This window comes from Bos taurus, chromosome 20, assembly GCF_002263795.3.
Source record: "Bos taurus isolate L1 Dominette 01449 registration number 42190680 breed Hereford chromosome 20, ARS-UCD2.0, whole genome shotgun sequence".
NCBI lineage: Eukaryota > Metazoa > Chordata > Mammalia > Artiodactyla > Bovidae > Bos > Bos taurus.
The window spans coordinates 65,392,949-65,409,737 of NC_037347.1; the positions used below are offsets into that span (position 1 = coordinate 65,392,949).

General features: G+C 46.0%; 1 protein-coding gene across 1 annotated transcript in view; it reads right to left on the reverse strand.

The window, feature by feature from the left end:
• ADCY2 (adenylate cyclase 2) overlaps positions 1–16,789 on the reverse strand; it is a 454,379-nt gene that overhangs the window by 4,246 nt on the left and 433,344 nt on the right. The window contains exons 22-24 of the mRNA XM_024981538.2: positions 15,587–15,694; positions 5,913–6,027; positions 563–687 (exon numbers count right to left, since the gene is read on the reverse strand). Coding sequence (XP_024837306.1) covers positions 563–687; positions 5,913–6,027; positions 15,587–15,694 — 348 coding nt within the window. The remainder of the gene's footprint in view (positions 1–562; positions 688–5,912; positions 6,028–15,586; positions 15,695–16,789) is intronic.

Consider the following 16,789-nt stretch of genomic DNA (forward strand, 5'->3'; position numbering starts at 1 on the left):
ACCCTTTTCATTCGGAGAGAGTGTCTTTCATTCTAGATGCCAGCACCACAGCCCAAGCAGGTGCACGCAGTCACCACTGCTTTTGTCAGGTCTTGGTTTCCGCTCCCTTGGCTGGATTCCAGAACGTTCCAGTCATCTCCAGATACCCAAACCCCAGGCTAGTCCGTTCTAGCGCTTTCATCTCACATCACTCCGGCTCATCTCTCCCTCTCCCTCCCCTTGCTCTCCCAGTTCAGCCCCCTGGGGAGAGGAAGGCAGGGCATCACGCCTGGTGTGCATACCAGCAGGGAGGGTACCCCGCTCCCCTCCCCTTGGGCGGGGCATACTGCCACGTGGGTCGGTCTGATCTACTTTTACAAATGCCATATCCTTCACACTTTGACATAATGTTTTACTCTTCACAGTAAATGCAGAAACCAATTAATATTTCCTCAATAAAAAGTTTAAGCAAATGACAATGTTGACTTTCTTTCCTTTGCTTTAATGTTATCCTTATTATACGCTTATTCATGGTTCCCCAGAGGACAGACATGGTGGATACCCACAGAGCCCACTGAATTACCTGGATTTTGTCCAGGACTCCGGTGCTGTCCATCCTGCTGGCCACATTGACGGTGTTGCCCCAGATGTCATACTGCGGCTTCTGAGCTCCAATCACACCGGCTATGACAGGGCCATGGTTAATACCTGGGACACACCAGCATCAGGTTAGCGAGATTCAAACCATGAACTCAACAGTGCAAGCAACAGTCTCAAACAGAAAGGTTTTACAAGGCCTTTCTTGAACTGTCATTATCAAGCGAACATGAGCCCAACTCAAAACAAAGCAAAAAAAAACTGCCAAAACAAAGCAAAATCATTCCTCTAACCTCATCATCTCAAAAATATTAAAATGTCTCTCTTCCTTCCTCTCCTCCGCCTTGATTCACGCTCAGATGTCTATTTGTCACTGTTTCACGATGGCGTAAAACTGGTATACTTTACGAAACTAAGCATTATAATTGCTTTTCTATGTTGCCGTATAATCAAGAGATATTCATTATGTTACTTTCCAATAGTTTTGTAGTTAATCGCTTTTAAAATTGGGGTATAAATGGCAACCCACTCCAGTATGCCTGCCTAGAAAATCTCATGGACACAGGAGCCTGGTGGGCTGCAGTCCATGGGGTTGCAAAAGTCGGGCATGACTGAGCAACTAACACTTCTTACTTACTTATACTTGCTTTACAATGTTGTGTTGGTTTCTGCTGAACAGCAAAATGAATCAGCTCTGTATATACATATATCCTCTCCCATACCCCTATCCCAGCCCTCTAGGTCCTCAAAGAGCACTGAGCTGAGCTCCCTGTGTTGTAGAGCAGCTTCCCACCAGCTATCTATTTTATGCATGGTTGTGTAAACACGTCAATCCTCCTCTCCCAAGTGATCCCACCTACTTCTGAAATGAATATTTAAATATTTTAAATTTTTAAAAATTTAAATTAACATATTTAAAATTCCGCCTAACGTTTCGCTGAAACCACCACACTCCCCTTGACATGTGCGTGGTCCTTTCTAGCTGCGGTGCGCTATTCTGTGAGCTGGACGTGTGCAAACCTCTAATCCTCACACCAGCCCCGGGGATGTGTTCTCTTGTCATCAGCTTCCATCTTCAGTGGAGGAGGCAGAAGGCGCAGGCAGAGCACAGAGCCGGGCAGTGGGCTCATGGCTCTGCGCTCGCCCTGCTCTCCTCTCTCTGCTGCGAGCTCCTTGTGCACACGTTTCTTCCCCCGCTCGGGGGGCCCACTTTCACGGACATACCCCACGTGAGAGCTCACTAAGTTCCAGAGGAACATGTTTGCGCCTTCTTTTCTTTTTAACCTCTTGGCCCCTCTGCATAGAGTGGGGCATCTTAGCTCCCCGACCAGGGATCGAACCCTCGTCCCCTGCATTGGAAGGTGACGTCTTAACCACTGCACCACCAGGGAAGTGCCAGCATGTTTGTGCTCTTGATTCCCATCTGACTCCCCCAGCTTGCACCAAAGCGAAGGAGGGAGTCCCCATGGTAGCATTAAAAAAAAAAAAAAAAAAGAAAGAAAAACCCAGCAAATCTTGATATATGTAATATAGAGATTTCGATGCAATTCAAATTGGGGGAAACTTTTTCACATGAGAAAATGACTGGCACTTAAAAAAAAAATACATAACTGGGTAAAGACAAGAAGGATTAGAGGGTTTCACACGTCCAGCTCACAGAATAGCACACCACAGCTAGAAAGGACAACGCGTGTGTCAAGGGGAGGGTGGTGGTTTCAGCGAAACCTTAGAGGGAATTTTAAATATGTTAATTTAAAATTTAAAGAAGATGGAGGGAGGTCCCCACGAGCGTGATGTTTGGTGGGGGAAGCCAGGGCAGATAGAGACCATCCCTCTGCAGGCAGGAGAGACACCAGCCTGCGACCTTCAGACAAGCTTTGGGAGGCCTGCTGGGTTTTGCTGTTTGGGTTTTGGTCTCTGGAAGCTGGCTTCCCTGGTGGCTCAGATGGTAAAGAATCTACCTGTGATGTAGGAGACCTGGGTTCGATCCCTGGGTCCGGAAGATCCCCTGGAGAAGGGAATGGCAACCCACTCTAGTATTCTTGCTTGGAGAATCCCATGGACAGAGGAGCCTGGCGGGTTACAGTCCATGGGGTCGCAAAGAGTCAGACACAACTCAGCGACTCTTTCACTTTCTTTCACAGCACTGCACCCCTCAGAGTGGGGAAACCCAACCTCTGGGGCATCAAGCCTCCTCACAAACTGCCATCCTCCAAGGAAACTGAACCAAAGGTCCCTGGAAAAATTCATGAGTCACTTCTCTTGAGGGCCCTGGCCGCATGGTCACCAAGGCACGAAGGGTTTCTTGGATTCCTGGTCTCCATGGGCACTGTGCCCAGGTTCCTCTCCAAGACAATCAGTCACCACCACCAAGGAAGGGCACGGGAGCTCTGACCACCCCCTCTTTGTAATGGCAACTGTAAAACCATGGTCATTACAGGTGCATGCCGGAGGTCAGGGTGTGCTCCGACCTTGGATGGATATGGACATAGCATCTGCTGTCAGGAGCCGAGGCTTCAAAAGTCTGGGCAACATCCCTTGTCAGGGAGAGGCTGGGCTCCCCCCAAACCCCCACCCAAGTGTAGTGGGTAGGATGGTTCCTTGATTCCAGAACTCAGTTCAAACACGCTGACCCACAGTTGTTACGGGCGCAGTGGGGACATGGGCCACAGAAATAGAAACAGAGGCGTTGAGATTGGTTGATTTTCCCCTCTTGCTTTTTCTCCTGGCTCCTCGCCTCCCAGCCCTATTGTGGGAGTCAAACTGTATGGGTTAATGAGGGTGTTTCTGAGAGATTTCAGTTCCCACTACTGAACTGCTTCGTGTACATGGAGTGCTAGAAATCGGAGGGCAACACCTCCTCTTTGCAGTGGAAAGGGAGGCAGGAAACACCATAGCAACACTGTCCCGCAGAATCCCTGAAGGTCTGCAGGGCCGAGAGGGAATTCTCTCTTCCTGTGGAGTAACTCGGTAAAGCTCACATCTCTGCATCGGGCACCCCAAATAACTTATTCCAGCTGCCAGCCAGTGATCCAAGCCCCGCTGCCCTCAGTTTCCCTTCTGGCTGCTCTGACTCCTCTTGGTCAGTGGCTGGGGGACTGGGGCTGTGTGTGTGGGGGGCTGGGGAGAGCCTGGGCCCATATTACTGGCAGGAGAGAGATCTCTGCTGAAGGGCAGGGGTTTGCTGGGGCTATGGCTCCCACTCATTGATCCTTTCAGCTTGACATACAGACAAGGACATTAGGAGCAAATTTGGCTCTTACTATAGCTTCCCTGGTGGCTCAGACAGTAAAGAATCTGCCAGCAATGCAGGAACACAGGTTCAATCCCTGGGTTGGGAAGATTCCCTGGAGAAGGCAATGGCAACCCACTCCAGGATTCTAGCCTGGAGAATTCCATGGACAGAGGAGCCTGAATTGCAGAGTCAGACACAATGGAGCAACTAACACTTTCCTTTTCATGTGTATCAACATTTTGCAGGGGCCGATGTGAGCCTTCTGTGTTCCCATCATAAACTGCCACGGGACGGCGTGATGCCTGGAGGTGGAGCAGGGAGCCTGCCCTTGGGAGAGGCTGAGGGTTTGGGGATGCCTTCTCAGGCTTCGGCAGAAATCCAGAAGAGCTGGTGTGTGGGGGCGAGTGTATGGCTATTAATAGTTACTCAATAATCAGAGTGAAGTAAGCACTCAATAACTACCTGTTGAAGGAAGCCCACTGACTTGCTCACATTAATTTGGAAAACAGGGTTATGGTCCAGACCAAGAGCCCAAGGCTTCTGATGTGATGGACGTGACTAGCAAAGAACTGTCTCATTCCCCCCTCAGTGAAGGGCAATATTATTTTGGTCCATACATATTTGACAACAGGTGGAGGGGGCAGGTTAGGGTTAGTAGATGTAAGCTTTTATATATAGAATGGATAAATATCAAGCTCCTACTCTGTACCCCAGATAACTATATTCAATATCCTATGATAAGCCATAATATCAAATATGAAAACCAAGATAATAAAAGAATATAAAAAAGAATGTGTGTGTGTGTGTGTGTGTATATATATATATATATATGTATGTATGTATAGCTGAAGCACTTTGTATATAGCAGAAATGAACAAAGCATTGTAAACCAGTTATACTTAAAAAAAAACAAAACAACTATTTGACAATAGAGGGGTCATTCCACCATGCAATTGATTTTTTTTTAAAGGAGGATACTATGGAAAATTGAGGAGCCCATTTTCCAAGCTGTCGAATCAATAAAGAAGCTCTAGGTGAAGGGACCACCTCCACGTTTGATGGGAGCAGTGTCCTGCCCACCTGGCCCTTCTGGCCTTTGTACAGGTGAAGCCAGGTAAAGGTCCATTGGGCATACAGGTGGGACAATCTAAATAAGGCGTCTTATTTAGGCATCTGTGTCCAGATGCCGACAATAAGACATACAAGCCATGAAGAGAACCCCGTTTTCTCAAGAGACATTTCTGGGTTTTAAAATTCAGAACATATGGATAGCAAAGGAAGAAAATAGTTTCAAACACTGGAACTTTCAACTCCAGGAGTGTGGGACTGTTCTGACAATTTCTAGAGTTTTTTTTTTTTTACTGCACTGCCAGGTATGTGGGATCTTAGTTCCTTGACTAGGGATTAAATCCATGCTCCCTGCAGTGAAAGCATGGATTCTTAACTATTTAAAAACACTTTTACATCTCTGAAGTCTGGATGCATCCTATATAGCTGTACCGGGCCCCAGCAGCATAAAAGGATGGAGGGGCTTACAGTTAGTTGTACCTGGTCCTTGGATGGTTGAAGCCTATGCCCCCTGTGACCCGCAGAAATGACCCTGGCGGACGGACTCAAGCCTGGCTCACCGTCCACTTCTGAAACTAAGTGTTTGCAGCCTGGGTGCAACCAAAGAGGGTATTTTTTCCCCCTGCATGGGTACTAAGTTGTTACAGTCATGTTGGACTCTTTGTGACCGTATGGACTGTAGCCTGCCAGGTTCCTCTGTCCATGGGATTCTCCAGGCAAGAATACTGGAGTGGGTTGCCACGCCCTCCTCCAGGAGATCTGCCCAAGCCAGGGATCAAACCCAAGTCTCCTGCAGCTCCTGCACTGCAGGCAGATGCTTTATTGCTGAGCCACCAGGAAGCCCATTTTTCTCCCCTAATTTGCACAAAAGTGCCTCCTGAGCTCACAGCCATCCTGAGCATCCATCTGCCACCCAGTCCTGCTACTCTAACCACACATTTGTCATTGTGCTGCTCCAGCACTGCAAGGGCTGTCGACCTTGCTTTGGATGCCAGGCCTTCCCCACAACCCACCCCAGATCGGCACAACGTACCTACTCGTAACTTGAAGTCATTGAAGGAGTGCTTGTTGATGGCATCCAGCTTCCCCACCAGGGCAAATGCAAACTCCACCATGGTGCCAATGTGCATGTACTGCCTCTCCGGCTCCTGGAAGAGAACAGACAGGGCAGGTGGGGGTGAGGACTCAGCGGGAGGGGAGGGTGAGGACTCAGCAAGTGGGAGGGAGGTGAGGGCTCAGCAGCAGGGGAGGGTGAGGACTCAGTGGGAGGAAGGGGTGAGGACTCAGTGGGAGGAGGGGGTGAGGACTCAGCAGGAATAAAGATAAAACCAAATATGATGGTTTCAGTGGGAATGAGTGAGAAGGAAAACAGACAGAACCCGCCTATTCAGGATGACAGGCAGATGGGGAAAACCAAGGTACCAGCTAAGGGGAAGAGGAACAAGACAAGAGGGCGATCAAAGGAACCCATAAGGGCGATAGCACTAAAGCAAATCTCTCAGCTCAGGCACAGCTGACACTTGGGTGGGATTATTCTCTGTTGGGGGGCATCCTGCATGCTTCAGGAGGTTAAACAGCATCCTTTGGATCATAAAGAAAGCTGAGCACCGAATAATTGATGCTTTTGAACTGTGGTGCTGGAGAAGACTCTTGAGAGTCCCTTGGACAGCAAGGAGATCAAACCAGTCAATTGGTATCCTCTGGATATCAGTCACATCTCTCCTTCCAGTGTGACAACCAAAAATGTCTCCACACATTGCTAAATGTGCTCTGGAGAATGAAACTGCTCCCAGCTAAGACCCAGTGGCTAAGTAATAAGGAATCCACCTGCAATGCAGGAGACATGGGTTCGATCCTTGGGTCAGGAAGATCCCCTGGAGAAGGAAATGGCAACCCACTCCAGTTATTCTTGCCTGAGGAATCGCATGGACAGAGGAGTCTGGTGGGCTACAGTACATGGGGTTGCAAAAGATTTGGACATGATTGAGTGACTAAACAACAATAAGACCACTGCACTAAATAACATACAGGGACTTCCCTGGTGGTCCAGTGGTTAAGAATCTGCCTTGCACTGCAGAGGACGTGGGTTTGATCCCTGGTCAGGGAACTAAGATCTCACATGGTGCAGAGCAACTAAGCCTGTGCTTTGCAGCCTGTGTGCCACAACTAGTGCGCTGCAGTGGAAGGTCTCACATGAAGCGATGAAGACGCCAAGTGCCCAACTAAGACCAGATCAGTCCAGTTCAGTCACTCAGTCATGTCCGACTCTTTGCAACCCCATGAACCACAGCACACCAGGCCTCCCTGTCCATCACCAACTCCCAGAGTCCACCCAAACCCATGTCCATTGAGTCAGTGATGCCATCCAGCCATCTCATCCTCTGTGATCCCCTTCTCCTCCTGCCCTCAATCTTTCCCAGCATCAGGGTCTTTTCCAAAGAGTCAGTTCTTCACATCAGGTGGCCAAAGTATTGGAGTTTCAGCTTCAACATCAGTCCTTCCAATGAACACCCAGGATTGATCTTTAGGATGGACTGGTTGGATCTCCTTCTTGCAGTCCAAGGGATTCTCAAGAGTCTTCTCCAACACCACAGTTCAAAAGCATCAATTCTTCCGTGCTCAGCTTTCTTTATAGTCCAACTCTCACATCTATACATGACCACTGGAAAACCCATGGCCTTGACTAGATGGACCTTTGCTGACAAAGTAATGTCTGCTTTTTAATATGCTGTCTAGGTTGGTCATAACTTTCCTTCCAAGGAGTAAGCGTCTTTTAATTTCATGGCTGCAATCACCATCTGCAGTGATTTTGGAGCCCAGAAAAATAAAGTCAGCCACTGTTTCCACTGGTTCCCCATCTATCTGACATGAAGTGATGGGACCGGATGCCATGATCTTAGTTTTCTTAGATTTTGGAGCCCAGAAAAATAAAGTCAGCCACTGTTTCCACTGGTTCCCCATCTATCTGACATGAAGTGATGGGACCGGATGCCATGATCTTAGTTTTCTGATCTGAGCTTTACGCCAACATTTTCACTCTCCTCTTTCACTTTCATCAAGAGGCTTTTTAGTTCTTCACTTTCTGCCATAAGGGTGGTGTCATCTGCATATCTGAGCTTATTGATACTTCTCCTGGCAATCTTGATTCCAGCTTGTGCTTCTTCCAGTCCAGCGTTTCTCACGATGTACTCTGTATATAAGTTAAATAAGCAGGGTGACAATATACAGCCTTGACGTACTCCTTTTCCTATTTGGAACCAGTCTGTTGTTCCATGTCCAGTTCTACCTGTTGCTTCCTGACCTGCATATAGGTTTTTCAAGAGGGAGGTCAGGTGGTGTGGTATTCCCATCTCTTGAAGAATTTTCCACAGTTTATTGTGATCCACACAGTCAAAGGCTTTGGCATAGTCAATAAAGCAGAAATAGATGTTTTTCTGGAACTCTCTTGCTTTTTTGATGATCCAGTGGATGTTGGCCGGATGCAGCCAAATAAATAAATAAGCAAATAAATATTATTTAAAAACACATATATAGCCATGAAATTAAAAGACGCTTGCTCCTTGGAAGAAAAGCTATGACCAACCTAGACAGCATATTAAAAAGCAGAGACATTACTTTGCTGACAAAGGTCTGTATAGTCAAAGCTATGGTTTTTCCAGTAGTCATATATGGATGTGAGAGTTGGACCATAAAGAAAGCTGAGCACCAAGGAACTGATGTCTTTGAACTGTGGTGTTGGAGAAGACTCTTGAGAGTCCCTTGGACAGCAAGGAGATCAATTCTAAAGGAAATTAGTCCTGAATATTCATTGGTAGGACTGATGTTGAAACTTCAATCATTCACCTGATGCAAAGAACTAACTCACTGGAAAAGACCCTGATGCTGGGAAAGATAGAAGGCAGGAGGAGAAAGGGACAGCAGAGGATGAGATGGTTGGATGGCATCACCGCCTCAATGGACATGAGTTTGAGCAAACTCTGGGAGTTGGTGATGGACAGGGAGGCCTGGCGTGCTGCACTCCATGGGGTTGCAAAGAGTTGGACACAACTGAGCGAGTGAACTGAACTGAATATATATATATGAATGAGGACTGAAAGTTATGGCCCAGAGAGAGAGATTTCTTCCTTTCCTTGGGTGAGTTGTATCATTCCAGAAAAAGACGATGAAATACTACCATTGCTATAAACTCACAACTTAAAATTGTGGGAGCAAATCAAACTATTAAAAAAATTAGAACCACGAAACAGACTGTCAGCTAACTTTGGTGGAAATGCAAAGAGTCATTACTTAAGAACAGCTACACTTTTCCATCAGAGCTAGATACTATCTCTTGTCTCATGACTTAGGCGCAAGTCTTGATTTGGAGGTTTATGCAATCGGCTGGCAAACATCTTGCTCCTTGACGGGAAGCAGAACATGTTAAATCAACAGACAGGTTCCTGTGCCATAAAAATTACAACTGTCCTGGTAAGGAGAACAGATTGGCCTCGGGAGAAATGGTTTGCTTTTTACGAAATCAAGGTTCAGCAAACAAGTTTCACTCCCTGATAAATTACCACCCAATCTGTTTCCCAGCAGTAGGCTTAAACTGTGGGTTTGACGTGACGTCAGTGAAAAATGAAGAGACTGTGCTCTAGGAGCGGGCTTTAAATCCAACATCAATATCTCAATTGGGTGTAGTAACCCCTAGAGAAAACTATGCTCAGTCTCTAGAAGAGCTCAGTTCATTTTACAAAGTCCTTATCACTGAGCTTTTGATAAATGCTTGATGACAGTCTGAGAAGCAGCTCTTTCTCCCATGATCCAGATAATTTCTCCCATCTCCAAATATTTAACCGACTTCCGGCTACATAGTGAGAGCACTCATTCAGTTTCCTGGAACACATTTGATAAGCTGTTTGCTTTGCAGGTTTCACCTGCAGGGAACACGGCATAAAGTAAATGCATGTTTGTTGAGGTTATTGTATAACCCAAGTGACCGGTATCCACTGAGGTGACATTAACACAAGGCTCGACTCCCGGCTTCTCTTCTCTGCCCCCCTTGCCTTCCTCCCATCATGAAACTTCCACAGAGTTCCTGCTATAGTGATGTTCGTCTGATTCTGAAGATTTAGAACTGCTGTCTAAGGAGCACTTGGTTCGTCTCCCTGGGGCTCCCAGGAGAACGGATCAGACCTCACAATTTTCTGGACAGTCAGTTCAAGCAGTTGAGTTGATGGTCCCTGTGTGGAGATTGGCCCTCAGTACAGTGAGGGCTCAGAACACTGAGTTTCAGGCACCTGAGAACAGGACTGGAATTCATAGCTTCCCAGTATTTACCAAAACTCAGGCATGAAATAATATTTATGAAAAAACAGCCTGATTGCTGGGTCATCTGTGGATTCCTCTGTGTCCAGTGAACTTGGATTACACTGGATGCAGTGTTCTCCACCCGATCTCGCCCTACCAGAGAATGTATTTGATTCAAATGTTCTTTAAGAGGAAAAAAAAAGGTAAAAGAAGAAACAAATTGAGAAATAAAAAAATAAAAACATTTTAAAAATGTGCATTAAGAGATCTTCTAGCAGACATCCCCCTCTCCTGCTGTCAACATGTTCAACCATTTTCCAGGAGAATGTTACCAAGCACACTGCTCACTACACGCCCATCCTGATGTGAGGGCCTGTTTGTTAGCTTGGATCAGGGACCCAGTGGAGCGTCCAAACGCAGCCTGATGTGGCCTGCTTCCAAATATATTAATGAATGAGTGATTTAATCTCACTTTATGAACACTAAAGTATGCCACTTGTACTGGCTGCTGGAAATTTTGGATTAATAGCAATAGTGCATGTAAGTGTGTGGAGCAGGAAATGGCAACCCAACTCTAGTGTTCTTGCCTGGAGAATTCCATGAACAGAGGAGCCTGGTGGGCTTCAGTCGCAAAGAGTTGGACATGACTGAGCAACTGAGCACATGTACCTGTGTACTTAATGCTCATAATGACTCCCATGAAGGAGCAACTGTCTGTATCTCACTTATGCATACAGAAGAGGGAGAAGTGGAGAGGAAAAGAACCAGGCTTTGCAGCCAGGCAATCTGACTCCAGAGTCCTCAGTCTTCATTTATTCTAAACATAAATGGACTAAATATTCCAATCAAAAGACATAAAGTGGTTGACGGATTAAAAAAAATAATTCATATATATTCTGCCTACAAGAGACTCACTTCAAATCTAAAGACACACTCAGACTGAAAGCGAAGGCCTAGAAAAAGGTGCTCAGTGCAAATGGAAACAAAAAGCTGAGGTAGCAACACTTCTGTCAGACAAATAAACTTCACCATCCTGCCTTCGTCCCCCTGTGCCTCCTGAATGTGGTCAGAACTTTTGCTATTTGGTTTGCATTTTATTGTATCATCCTAATTTTTGTTTCTGTCTTATCTTTCAAGCTGCATGTTAGTTTATTAATTTAAATTTTTTCTGCATCATGTTCACTTTTGTAAGGTTCTTAGGAAGGGATTTAAATAAAATAGGCACGTACATATGGACAAATTGGTAAGCATTATTCCTTGACGGTCTTGTTGCTCAAATGGTGACAGATGTATTATCCAGCTTATGGAGAACTATAACCAAGAACCCTCATCTCCTGCATTGGCAGGTGGATTCTTTGTTACCGAGCTACTTGGGATATTTTGCCAAACTACATATCTGACTGTGGTGAACATGTTCTATTGCCAAACTAAATATCTGGCTAAACAATAAACAGAAAGTTTTTTGTTTGTGAATAATAAATACAGAGTTTTTGTTTACAACTAGAAAAACAAGTAGGTAAGCTACAAAAGGCAAACGGGACATTCATTTTTTATAGAGACTAATATCCATTTTATTTGTCAAGCATTTTACTCCCCCCCAATCAAACATAATGACTTTCCTTTTAGATTTTCACTAATTTCAAAATATTTCTAGGCTAATCTTACCAAGATTCTAAATAAATATTTATAAATAAAACTAGCTCATATTGAGTAAAAAAATCCCTGCATGGACATGATATTTCATTTATGTTCCAAAACCCTTTTATCTGTCCAACAGTGTGTAAGCCACAACTGTATTATTATTGCTATTAGCATTTTTAATACCTGTGAAAAAGTTATGCCTGTGGAGCATTTTCCGTAATACTGAGGTCCTCCCCACAGTCTTAGGAAATGAGGAGGATCTCCACTGTGCATAAAGGGACATGCACGTGCAGAACGCTTAGCTATCACAGCAAGCAAGGAGCAGTCTCACCGGAAAGCCACCCTTTTTCCACTCCACCATGAAGACATTACTCAAGAGTCAGGATGCAGCCAAGGAGGCAGGTTTTGTGGTCACGGGTGCCAAGGACAGAAGGGATTGGGCACCCTTTGAAGGAGCGCTCGGGCGAATGGTGTGGATGCAAACTGGTGGGTGCAGACGCCAACACAGTGAGGGGCTGGGGAGGAAGAGGCTCGGGTGAAGTCACATGAGGCCTGTGGGCAGATGGAGGTGAGGCCTGCACCCAGAGTGCTGGGGTCTGCAGCCCTGCTCGCTGGTTGCTAGTTCTCTCCACCGGCAAGTCACTGCACGGCTGTGCCTCAGTTTCTCCATCTGTAAAAGGGGCCAGGGGTGGAGCACTTCCCTGACTCAAGAGGCACTGAGTAAGTGTTCCAAAATACCAGGATGATAAAAAGGGAGCATTGGGAGGAGCAGGTTTGTAAAACAGGCACGAGGAAGTGAGTGCTGTTCTGGGAAGCATGGGGGACACACATCACATCATGCACCAAATGGATGTGGCCAGTTGCAGAAAGCGAAGAGGAGCTGAAGAGCCTCTGGATGAGAGTGAAAGAGGAGAGTGAAAAGTTGGCCTAAAACTCAACATTCAGAAAACTAAGATCATGGCATCCAGTCCCATTACTTCATAGCAAATGGATGGGAAACAGTGGAAACAGTGAGAGGCTATATTTTTTGGGCTCCAAAATCACTGCAGATGGTGACTGCAGCCATGAAATTAAAAGACGCCTGCCCTTGAAAGAAAAGTTATGACCAACCTAGACAGTATATTAAAAAGCTGAGACATTGCGTTGCTGACAAAGGCCCGTCTAGTCAAAGCTATGGTTTTTCCAGTAGTCATGTATGGATGTGAGAATTGGACTATAAAGAAAGCTGAGTGCTGAAGAATTGATGCTTTTGAACTGTGGTGTTGGAGAAGACTCTTGAGAGTCCCTTGGACAGTAAGGAGATCAAACCACTCAGTCCTAAAGGAAATCAGTGCTTAATATTCATTGGAAGGACTGATGCTGAAGCTGAAACTCCAATACTCTGGCCCCCTGATGTGAAGAACTGACTTATTTGAAAAGACCTGGATGCTGGGAAAGATTGAAGGCAGGAGGAGAAGGGGCTGACAGAGTATGAGATGGTTGGATGCCATCACAGACTTAATGGACATGAGTTTGAATAAACTCCAGGAATTGGTGATGGACAGGGAAGCCTGGTATGCTGCAGTCCATGGGGTTGCAGAGTCAGACACAACTGAGAGACTGAACTGAATTGAATTGCTCTGCACAGCGCCCCCTGCTGGGACTTTGGGGAATGCGACTTAAGACCAGTTGTTCAGTCGCTCTTTCATGTCCGACTCTGCCACCCCATGGACTGCAGCACACTAGGCTTCCCTGTCCTTCACAATCTCCCAGAGCTTGCTCAAACTCATGTCCATTGAGTTAGTGATGATATCCAACCATTTCATTCTCTGTCGCCCCCTCCTCCTCCTGCCCTCAATCTTTCACAGCATCAAACTCTTGGGCACCTGCTCTAATCTGCATGCAGGGTAAGAAACACATGAAAATGTTCCTGTTTACATAATTTTATGTTAGTTTTTTAATGGTTAGTTTTTTCAGAACATTAAAGATGTTGAAAAACGTGTAAGTTTTCTTCCATTAAAGCTGGGAAAGTAAAACTACAATTAGCTCTATTTTTGGTATAAATAATATATTTAAAATGAAAACAATGTTGTACATTTTTAATACCTTTATTGCCCAATTTTCCAATAGTTCTTCAACACTTGAATGTTCTGGCAATAAAAAACAATCCTTAAATATACGTAACACCCCATAAACAGGGGTGCCCTTTTTTCCTTCTGCATCAGGCATCACGATGGCTTGGGAGGGCACTGCTCAGAGCTTAAGATTTTTCCAAAGTTCCTTTTATTGCTTGTTACTGCTCCTTATTACTTGTAATTTGTGCCTGTGTGCTAAGTTGCTTCAGTTGTGTCTGACTCTTTGCGACCCCATGGACTGTAGCCCACCAGGCTCCTCTGTCCATGGGGATTCTCCAGGCAAGAATACTGGAGTGGGTTGCCATGCCTTCCTCCAGGGGATCTTCCTAACCCAGGGATCGAACCAGTGCCTCTTATGTCTCTTATTGCAGGTGAGTTCTTTACCACTAGCGCCATCTGGGAAGCCTGAAGTAGTCTGTACCCATGAAATAATAACGTGGAAGTGACACCTAAGTAGAAGAGCACGTGGGACATATATTACCTCTCTCACTTGAAAAAAACACCTATGTTAACCTTGAGTCAGATATCTCACATTCTCTTCTCCGCCCACAAATGTTATCGAGGAAGAACGCCCTTTCTTGATGTTCCTGGGGAGCCCTATCTGAGCAAGTTGCTGTCCCTCTGTCCCTCTCTTGTTAGAGGGCTAGCAGCTTAGAAGGTGGCGGTGAAGTGGAAACTGAGCACATGAGGTGCGTCCGAGCTCTTTCTCTCTTTGGGGGAATCCACCCGCCTCCAGCAAGCCATGTTCTGGTAAGTTCCGTTTCCCTGTGCTGTGCCCACCACCTCTGTCTGCCCCATGCAAATATGCTGGTGCCCATCAGGGAGCCCACTGTCCTGAAGGGAAACAGGTCTTGTTATTGACCCACAAGTTAACAAAACATATCTATACACACACAGAAACAAAATACAACTTAATAGAAAACCCTCTTCAAAAACCCTAGTTGAGTGAGGATACTCAATTTTGACCAAACCACCTTTTCAACCAAATTTCTAGGTGGTCAGCATGTTTTTTGAGCAAATTGCTTTAAATAAGAAGCCCAGGAGCCTTCCTGTAATAAAACTGAAATTTGTTCAGTTGTGTCCAACTCTTCGACCCCATGGACCATAGCCCACCAGGCTCCTCCGTCCATGGGAGTCTCCAGGCAAGAATACTGGAGTGGGTAGCCTTTCCCTTCTCCAGGGCATCTTCTCGACCCAGGGATTGAACCCAGGTCTCCTGCACTGCAGGCAGATTCTTTACCATCTGAGCCACCTATAATGAGTCACCCTGCATCACCGACTTGATGCACATGAGTTTGTGTGAACTCCGGGAGTTGGTGATGGACAGGGAGGCCTGGCATGCTGTGATTCATGGGGTCGCAAAGAGTCGGACACGACTGAGTGACTGAACTGAACTGAACTGAAATCTCCTTTCTTGTATATTTATCCGGTATTAAGCAACTGCCTTGTTTTTTCTACCTTGTCTGCCAGAGAAAGGGGTTCAGTGAACACAGCCACAGAAGCCTCCAGAATTCTCATCTTTTCTCATGAGACCTTAATCACTGAGGTTTGGGTTGTGCTTAGAGTACAATGTATGGGCCACTGCATGACTGTTTTGGCTCATGGATGACCTGTGGGCGGAGCCAAGGCTCACGTGTGCCGGGTGTCACCAACACGTGTGTACCTGGGCGTGCTCCTGGCTGGGCACCGCGCTCAGACCTGTCGCTGCCATGTACGTGCTGCCGATGGTCTTGATCTTTTCAACACCACTGAACTTCGGCTTGGAGAGCAGCTGGGAAGCAATGAGAATCATAGTTACTCATGTGGGTGCTGACCCAATGCCAAACACTTAAGAGACATTCTCAAATTCTAGTGCTCAGTCACGGGAACAGGGCACCATTTATTCACCCTTTGACCCTGGGCATCTTGGGAAAAGCACACTTCATCAATTTCACAAAGCATGTGTCCTTGGAAGGAAATACAGTATAATAATTTACTTCCAGTTAACACAAATTATTTTTCAGAATTTCCTAGTGAAGAAAGCAGGATAGCCTATCATGTGAGTGATAACTGCCTCATTAAATTTTCAAATTTTCCTCAAATACATTTCCTACTCTGTGTTTGAAGCACCTAAATACAAAATGATTCAAAGTGTGAGGTCTTCCCTGAATGGTGAGGGTAATTTATGACCAGTTATAGTGCTGGGGCTGGAGAAGGGCATGGCACTTCATTCTTGCCTGGAGAATGCCATGGACAGAGCCTGGGGACGACAGTCCATAGGGTCACAAAGCGTCGTACACGACTGAGGCAACTTAGCACAGCAGAGCACACCACACGTGGTGCCAGGGACTGGCCTTTGCCCTCTGAAAACTTGGAGTGGAGGGAATAAAGATCTAGAATGGCTCCTCCTATTAGCCCTGCTCCTAATTTATTTTTTTGTCTCAGCTTCTGGCACCAATAATCAGTTTCTTACTGGGCTCCTCCCCATCCACTATATTAAGCCTTAGGGTGGGATGGAAGAAAGGTAGAAATAAGATAAGTGGTAGGAAAGAGAAAGACCAGATGGAGAGAGCAAATGAAGGAAACTCTGGAAGGTTCTGTATCTGCTCAGCAGGACAATGGCAGGGACAGAAGGCTGAGAACACCTTCTAGAGCCTTCCTGGGTACTCCTGCTTTCAGAGGTGGTTCCACGTTAGAGAATCTAAGATAGGTGAGCAAATCTCATTCTCACATCTCTATGAGCCAATCAAACCTGCAAGGACACTAATGCTGGAGAACATCTATTTTACAGAGGAACAGCTGGAGGAAATATGCCCCCATTTTCGTCTAGGGACCCAGCACAACAGTGGAAGCCTCCAGTTGTCATTACTTCACCACAAGTCTTGAG